The following is a 9,066-nucleotide window of genomic DNA, read 5'->3' on the forward strand; positions in this document are numbered from 1 at the left end:
TGTTATTTCGCTGAACACTAGATGGTTTAATTTTATTTTTGGCAGTGAAACGAGGCTACTCAGGCAAGGAAAAAAACCTCACCCAAATGTATACCCCTGTTTTTTAAAATATAAAAGGTCTGTTTGAAAACATTTTTATTTGGTGTACCCCAGACGGCATTGCAGGGGTACGCGCGATGGTCTATTGGATCACTGCCATTTTCAATTTGCGGAGTTGCTACATTGTCTAGGCCTAACACGATGTTAAGGGGTTTCATTCTGCAATTGTTAATGTAGGTCATGTATTGTTTAGTAATGTAGGTCATGTAATGTAGGTCATGTATTGTTTAGTAATGTAGGTCATGTATTGTGTGAGATTCCTGTACCCTACGATTGGTCTAATCTGATATGTGTTCATGTCTGGCAGGGCTTGGTCACTATCCATGGAAAAAGTGGGCAAGATGTGGAGCAACCTGAGGAGCCGATGCCAGACCCTCTTCCACAGCGACAGTGCGGGACCCAGTACAGAGAACAGCGTGGTGGAAGAGGACGGTATGCACTGTGTGGCGGACCTGGGACGGGGAGGCACTTCAGGCGAGGCCCAGGCATCTCGGGCCTCCAGCCTTTCCCGAAGCCTCTTGCCGCTTCCCGTGGTTACTGGAGGACGACGTCACAACTGTGTGTCGAACATCCCCCAGATGGTAGAGAGAACCACAGACAGAAAAGACAATGAGGAAGCGAGGGGGGTTCCTGGGGGAGTCCCTATGGGCCGGAGAGACTCGTACTCGCGCCATGCACCTTGGGGGGGCAAGAAAAAACACTCGTGTTCCACTAAGACCCAGAGCTCCATGGATACAGACAGGCGGTCGGGGCGCACGCGCGGTGCCGCTGGGCGAAGGGAGCGTCGCTACGGGGTCAACTCCATCCAGGAGATGGATGACTCTGGAGACGGGGGGCGTAGTCTGAGCACCCGCTCCCTGCGCCAGCGGCTTAGCGACACAGTGGGCCTGTGTCTCCCCCTGCCCCCCCGCCGCCGCTCGCTCTCCTCCTCCCAAACCCCCACCATCTCCAAGCGCAAGATCCACCTGACAGAGCTGATGCTGGAGACTTGTCCCTTCCCCCAGGGCTCGGACCTGGCCAACAAGTGGCACCTGATCAAGCAGCACACAGCGCCCGTCAGCCCGCATTCCTCCACGGCTCTGCTAGATGCCTTTGACCCGGCCCACCCCTCCCCCGAGGACGAGGAGGAGCGTCTGCGCGAACGCCGCAGGCTCAGCATTGAGGAGGGAGTGGACCCCCCACCCAACGCCCAGATCCACACCCTAGAGGCCTTGGCGCAGTGCTCCTCTCTGTACAAACTGGGACCAAAGATGGCCCCCGGCATTGCAGAGGCCTCTGGGGAGGGCACGACGGCCAGCTGCTCAGGAGGGGCTGCTGGGTCGTCGGGCTCGTCGGTGCAGGTGCTCGGAGGGGCTACAGCCCAGCTGGCTGACTGCGACTCGGAGGAGGACTCCACCACCCTTTGCCTGCAGGCCCGGAGGCCTAAGCAACGCCACGCATCCGGGGATGGCCATCTGAGCCGGAACCAGTCTGGGCCCTGGAAGGTGCACACCCAGATCGACTACATCCACTGCCTGGTGCCGGACCTGCTTCAGATCACTGCGCTGCCCTGCTACTGGGGCGTGATGGACCGCTACGAGGCAGAGGCTCTGCTGGATGGCCGGCCCGAGGGCACCTTCCTGTTGCGTGACTCGGCCCAGGAGGACTACCTGTTCTCGGTCAGCTTCCGTCGCTACAACCGCTCGCTGCACGCCCGCATCGAGCAGTGGAACCACAACTTCAGCTTCGACGCCCACGACCCCTGCGTGTTCCACTCGTCCACCGTCACGGGCCTACTGGAGCACTACAAGGACCCCAGCGCCTGCATGTTCTTTGAGCCGCTGCTTACGGCGCCGCTCCACCGGACCTTCCCCTTCGGCTTGCAGCACCTGGCCCGCGCCGCCATCTGCCGCCGGACCACGTACGACGGCATCGGTGCCCTGCCGCTGCCCCCAGCCCTGCAGGACTTCCTCAAGGAGTATCACTACAAACAGAAAGTGCGCGTGCGCTGGCTGGAGAGGGAGCCGCCGCTCAAGGTCAAATAGGGGGCGGTATCTGGCGGCCTGTGCGCCGCGGACGCAGTTAAAACAGAAAAATCCCTGCCAATCAGGAGAGGCCATACTGAATGAACATAGCACTACTCGGTCAGGCAAGGAGGGGGTAACTGGAGAAACAAGGAGTTAGGTGAAGTGAACTATCCAAGATTCATTCTAATCTCGTTATTGTTTTAGTTATCATTTACATCACTTGGGATACATATGTATCATTATATTCAGTATAATGCTGTCTGGCAAGCACACATGTTTTTAATGTTGAACAGGTTCTGAAAGGGAGCGCATAAGCCTTCATGCTTTGTCTCCCTCTCGCCTCTTGCATTCTGTCAAGTGTTTGCCTGATCCCACAGCATGAGCTGCCTGCATGCCCCCTCATCCCCCCCCAGTCTCTATCTAGGCCCACATGGTTAGCTAGCTATGTTGTACAGTTCACTCGTGCTTTCTATCCTTCCTTTTCCATTTTTTTTTTATCAAGGGACTATGCTGCCTGGCGGGCATCGTTAGGCCTCAGGTGTAATGTTAATCATCGCTCTCCTGGAGGGGGGGGGGAGGGGGGTTGCTGCGACTACAACTGCTACTGTGACTACAACTGCTACTGCAGTAAGTTAGGGCCTGTTTTGTCCTACAGACACGCACCCTGACATCATCATGCATCATTGAGTAGGCCTGTGTCTAAAATGTTTTTAAAAATGGTGCTGTTTAGAGGTTCTGTCCTGTAGGTCTTCACCCCAAGGGCAGCGCGGAACGTGGCCACGTCCAAGGGTGCTGCTACTACATCCTGCTTCCGTACACCTATAGGGAGCAGGGCATACACAGGAGTGGGTGTGGTTACAGCGACCCCTGGGCTTTTTGATACCCTCACTGTGATTTCTCTAAGCATAAATCATCGTCTCCCACCACTACTGTGTCGGTACAGAAGTGCGGTTCTTATAATGGAACAATACTAACGATATTTGTCCTGGTTGTTTTCGCACGTCTGTCAGTGTCTCAAACAGGCAACAGAGCAGGCACTTTAACTTGGTCTGGTTTGTTTCTGGACCTGCGTTCTGCCTTCATGGTGTCACACTGTGCCATCCTCAGGGTTTAACTTGTTATAATTTAGGCCCGTTGTTAGGTCAACGATTGAGCCCAATGGTAGAGCGAATGCCAAGAGTGTGTAAATATGTCAAGGCAAAGGGTGGCTACTTTGAAGAATCGCAAATATAAAATGTATTTAGATTTGGTTACTATGTGTCGGTGACAGCCTTGCGGCCCAAGTAGGCAACGGCATGGGGATTTTGTCTTCAATCTCAGAAACCTATCTGGGACAGCTAAATTGTGGCCCAAATCGTGTAGTTTACACCCAGCTTAACCGAACTAAACTGACCAAGACGTTACTCAAACAACATATATGTCTCTTACATAATTCTACCCCAAAACAACAACAATTTCTCTCACCCAGTGGCGTATGGGCTATTTAGGTAAGCGCTGATGCCACCCAGTGATAAGCAGTAGGCCTACCCAGTTTATCAAAGGCAGGGGGTGCAAATGATTGTCCATGCCCGGCGTGTTTCACCGGTGCAGCACTCCACCAATGTTCAGTCAAAAAAGTATCCAACATAAATCCTGTAGCCTACCGTAGAAAGTGGCGTTTTCTGTAGCCTACATGCTGGAGATCAAATGTATGTCAATGTCATGAGACGGACACTTTACTTTATGCAGGTTTCTCCGATCAAATAGCCTAACCTAAATGGCGCCCAATCACATGAAAAACGCTCTTCGATGTATGACATGTTAACAAACAACATTTGCAAAAACAGGACGAGTCAAAGTAAAATGGACAATATCTGGAATGGAAAATGAAGCTGCTCACAGCTACTGTCCGGGAGTTCCACCCCATAGGCTAAATTGTCATGATAATCAGTGATTTTCAAGTTTGTATTCGTCCATTATTATTTTTTTGACGAGCTGCGTCATAGCGAGGGGAAAAAAAGACTTCTGCATTTCCCGCTGTGTGAACACACGGATTCTCATTGCAAATAGGCGGGGGATAACTCCTGATGAAGTTGGGTAGCTTATTCAGAGCTTAAATAGCCCAAATGATTAGTCACAGGAATCAGGACTAATAATGCCAATGCAACTGCCTGTTTTACAAACGGTAGGACCTACCACATGGATGGGCCTTTTACAAAATTCCATTGCGGGCCAACACTGTAAGGGAGGGCGGCAATTTTTTTTGGTCTCATCTAGGGCGGCATAATGGCCAGGAAAGGGCCTGCTTCACATTGTCACTGCTAGCCATGTCCTATAATAACCCAGCATATTGTGAGAGCTTGCATCAGGAAGACAAATACAACAAAGCGTAACCTATGTGCCTTTCATAGAGCCTCCTGTTTGAATCCATACTTTTTAGGGTCTTATTATTATTATTTTTTTATCTACTTTGAACTCTTGAGCCTGGCGCATGGAATACTCCAGGAGCACTTCCCATTCGTGTAGCCCTTTAAATGAGGGCGAGGAGGAAAACGAATGATGAAGAACAGGGCTCCGAGCTTGCTCTCTAATGTTCATTGGTGCACATTTTGATTTAAAAAAAAAAAAAAAAAAAAAACATATATTTTTCAATTGAACTTGACAAAATGTTCTTGATTAATCTGTTAGAATAATTAGCGGGCTTCACTTATAAAACTCATTGGGGTTTAATAGGTGTGACTAGATGTGTGGGGCAAGGCAGCGTCAAGTCCTGGAGGACTTCGACACTGGACATGCTTTAGAACTGTACACCTATAGAGACGCACATAGGCACGGGGTCTATAAAAGCTATGTAACACTTTGAAAAATTAGGAAGCCTACAGCTTACATGTATATGGAAATATTATCTGACAATATATACTAATATAGCTTTAAACAAATTATCGTTGTGATATCAGTGATCCTTTTTACCCTGGTCAGAAAGGCAACTCTCAAATCCCTTCTCTCTGATTTGCAGGGCAGATGTTTGTTTTAACTACCTGACACAAATCAGGTGTGTGTAGAGGGTTATCAGAGAGGAAGGACCGTGAATGATAATGTGGAATGAATGCGTAGGATTAGCTTATTCGTGAGCATCTGTGTCTGTGACCAAAGCGCTGTTATTCAACGGTGTTGCACACAACCTGTATTGTTGTCTAGGGCTCTTTTTAAAATGACGATACAGAATTTTATTTCAAAATTGAACAAACGTTTTCAATGGCAGCCAATCAAAGCTTGGGATGGATACAGCAATTCCATGGTAACAGAATTAAGATGAGACTCAAGATTTTTCACTTAAAGTCTGTACGAAACAGAAACTTTGATTTCAAAGTTTAGCAAACCATATAACTCTCTGCACAAGGACTACTTTTTAACAATTTCCACAGAAAATGTTTTGTAGGAAGAACTGTGCAGATGCAAAGTTTGGTAACAGAATAAAACTGAGAGACTTTACCGTAATTATGTTACCTAACTTCATCTGCACAGTTTTTCCAGTAAATATATCTTTTTTATTTTTTTTACTGTGTAAATTCTTCAAAGTAGTCATTGCATAGAGTTGTATGGTTTGTTAAATTAATGGTTTTTGTTTGGCATACATTTTAAAGTGAGTCTCAGCATAATTCAGTTACCGTGGAATTGCCCATATCCCATTAATGCCTGATTGGCTGAAGTCTACAAGACATGCGCTGTTACCAGGTAGAAACAGAGACGAGACCCCCAACGCCTCACACCTCAGTCTTGGAACTGCTTTTAATGACTAACTCATTATTCTATTATAACAGTGTACTAATGGAAGGTAATGTGTTGTGTGGGTATGTGTTATGGTTTGGAGGCAGAAGGGCAGGAAAGTGTTTAATTGTTAAGGGTCGATTAGTATAATGATCAAATCAACTAAATGTTTTTTTTTAATATATATATATATATCTATATCCCCACCCGCTCTCATCTCCTAAATCCAGTCTCCTAAAAAAATCTGTCAACTTACTACTGTGAGTCAGCAACATTTCCCCCTGCACTTTTTCAGAAAGCTTGAAGATTGCATGTTAAAATGGCCCATTTGTAAGATCTATGACCATTACTTAAGGGCTGTGGGGGACTGTTTGAAAGAAATACGTTGGCATATAAGTCACTTGCATGTGCACTTTTATGTTCTATGTCCACATCGTCTCTCGATCACCCTGACATATTGTATGGGCTATCTGTTAACTCACTGTCCTGCCCGCGCACGCTCACACACACCTACTCTTTACCACCTGTCTATCATGCTACGGCCTACTGGCGCTAATCACCGGCTAAATTTATCTCCATCTAAATGTACCGGGTGCTAAAAGGGCCATTGTTTCCTAATGGGTGCTGTGTGACTCTTCGTCAGGGAGACAGTTTTCTCCCCCTGCCTCTCTTTCTCAGACCACATCCTCAACATCACCCTGCTAATGCTGCTGGGATAATGTGGAGGGGACTTGGGGCCTGTTGCAGTCTGCTTCCCTTTCACATGGTACTGCAGCCCCCAGCCCTAGTTTGGGAGCCAGGCTAAAGTTGGCATTAAAAGAGTAGCGCCTCAGTCACACAACCTACCATTGAATGCCCAGTTTCCTGCTGTGCTAATGGGGTGGGGGGGTTACGCATTTGTTTAAGTAATGGCACTTTAATTGTGTGTGCGTTTTGTCTTTATTCGTTCGTGGTGAGGTTGTGTGAATGTGGGTGTGCCAGGAGAAGATGGTGGTCCTGGAGTATTTCATTTGTGTTCATACAGTATAAGCAATGTTGGAGGACATGCAGATTTCTGTTCTGTTGACCTGCAGACTCACAGGTGTGTGTGTGTGTGTGTGTGTGTGTGTGTGTGTGTGTGTGTGTGTGTGTGTGTGTGTGTGTGTGGTGTGTGTGTGTGTGTGTGTGGACAGAGCCACATAGAGGGGTCCGGTGGAGAGGATGTGGAGTCTGCTGTGAGGGGTGAACCCCTATGAACAATGGTTCTTCCCCCCCCTATTCTCAGGCAGGCTAGTTCCAGGATCTATTCTCCACCCCTGTTTTCCCCATGGGAAGTATCTGTGACCGTTACACTACTAGCACGTTTGCCATATGGCCTGTAGAAGAAACACCCTTGGATAATTAAGAATAAATTGAAGATCCTTTTTTTTTTTTACCTGTGGTGCATAAAATGTCTGGAACACATGCACTAATTTTCACGTACACACACACACACACACACACACACCACACACACACACACAAACCCACATTGAAATACACACTTGCCCAATACCTGGGATGTGTAAAGAAGGACCACATTTTGCCAGCACCACCTCTGTCTGTGGCCCTAGAAATGGGAAAACAAAGAAAGGTGTTTACATGTATATTCTGTATGTAAAAATAAATAAATATATATAATTAAAAAAAGATGCCGTGAATTTGCTATTTTGAAAAACTATATCAGTGGTAGAAAGACACTATTAGCTGCACTATAAAATGTTTGTGGAAAGAAACCACTGGGTCTTGTTATAAATCTGAGACAGGCAGGTCATATCACCAGCTGTCCATGTTTGACCACATCATGACCCCTGGCTTGGATCTAGTACTGGATGTCCCTGGTACGGCTCAACCTTTCAGCTCTTAGAGGAAAAATACCGTTTTATTCTCATCTTACCCCCTATTTTTTAGGAAAGCTGGGTAAAAATGCTATATGCAAATGGTAAAAAAAGAGAAGATGTATGACTAAAGTTTATTATTTTTCATTCTTCTCCCTAATATGCAATGGAGTGTACTGTAACAATGGTTGCAATCCTCTGTCACTTTAATGCTGTATGTGCACATTGGTTGTTGTGTGGATGTGGGTGCCATGGCGATGGTGACTAATGGTTGTCATTCTAAAGCACCATTGTGTTCTCAGACTGCCTTATTCATTCTGACCAATCACAAGAGTCCTCTGAAATCTGGGGCCACCACCACAGGCTTACCAAACTTGGGTCAGACGAATATCGGCGTTCCATTTTCTCTTTTTTTTCCTTTTTTTTTTTTTACTGCTGTCAGGAAGGATTTGTAAATGATGTAATCATGTTCACATTTCAGTCTTTGTTGTTCTGTGTATCTGCTTCACCATTCAGACAGTTGTTTCTTTCCAGTATAACCTGTTCATTTATAAAGAACCATATGATGCGACATTTGTAGTTGTCACTCTTGGTGCTTGGCTTATGCTTCATTGTCTTAATATTCCAAATAAAACTGTTAAGTGTAATCCATGTTGGGCTTTGGTCTCTCGTTCTCACTGCTGCATTTTCTTACCTCTCACCATTCAATCTACCTTAAAGGGATAATTCACAATTAGATCATTAGTGGAACCTTTTTTAAAGTAGTCTAGTCAAGTTTACCTTGAAACTTAAATGAGGGTATGGAGGATTTGGTTTGGGGAGTCTATTGGACTTGAGTTAGCCTTGCTAGCGACACAGGGTTCAGTAGGAGTATTTGGAGCCAGCCTACTCCGTTTAGCCAGAGAGCACTGCATGTATCGCCCCCTTCTCTGTATTCTATCCCTGCTCCCACCCCTTCCTTCCCCGGGACTGGCTGCTGCTCTTTTCTGGTCCGAGCCATCCAGGGCTAGACTGAGCCTACCCACCAGGGCCTACCAGTAGCTGGCTGGAGACGCAAGCACGGCCCGAACGTTAAGTATTTGTTCCTTGAAATAAAGTATAAATAGCATGTGGGTTATCGGTTTCCAGTTATCTACCCGACCTATAAATAATTGAAGCTCGCCCAGAGAGAGAGAGGGTGAGCAAGCAAGTATGGGAAGCATTCTGTAGGCTTGCAGGGTGTGACTCAAAAGCTTGAACTTGTTGCAGAACCTCAATAGACCTCTACATAATACCTGAACATGCACAAAGCTCTCGCAATCCTTCTCCAACCACATGTTTGATGTTATTGCCCTGTGCTGCACAGATTTGCTTATCTT

The 9,066-nt window shown here is 46.8% G+C and overlaps 1 protein-coding gene across 1 annotated transcript in view; it reads left to right on the forward strand.

The window, feature by feature from the left end:
• LOC106605092 (suppressor of cytokine signaling 5-like) overlaps nucleotides 1–8,359 on the forward strand; it is a 42,525-nt gene extending 34,166 nt beyond the window's left edge. Inside the window, exon 2 of the mRNA XM_014200392.3 lies at nucleotides 407–8,359. Within this exon, the coding sequence (XP_014055867.2) occupies nucleotides 423–2,123 (1,701 nt within the window). The 5' untranslated portion in view covers nucleotides 407–422 and the 3' untranslated portion in view covers nucleotides 2,124–8,359. The remainder of the gene's footprint in view (nucleotides 1–406) is intronic.
• Nucleotides 8,360–9,066: the final 707 nt, after the last annotated feature.

Source organism: Salmo salar, chromosome 01 (genome assembly GCF_965601325.2).
Source record: "Salmo salar chromosome 01, fSalSal1, whole genome shotgun sequence".
In the NCBI taxonomy this organism is placed as follows: Eukaryota; Metazoa; Chordata; class Actinopteri; order Salmoniformes; family Salmonidae; genus Salmo; species Salmo salar.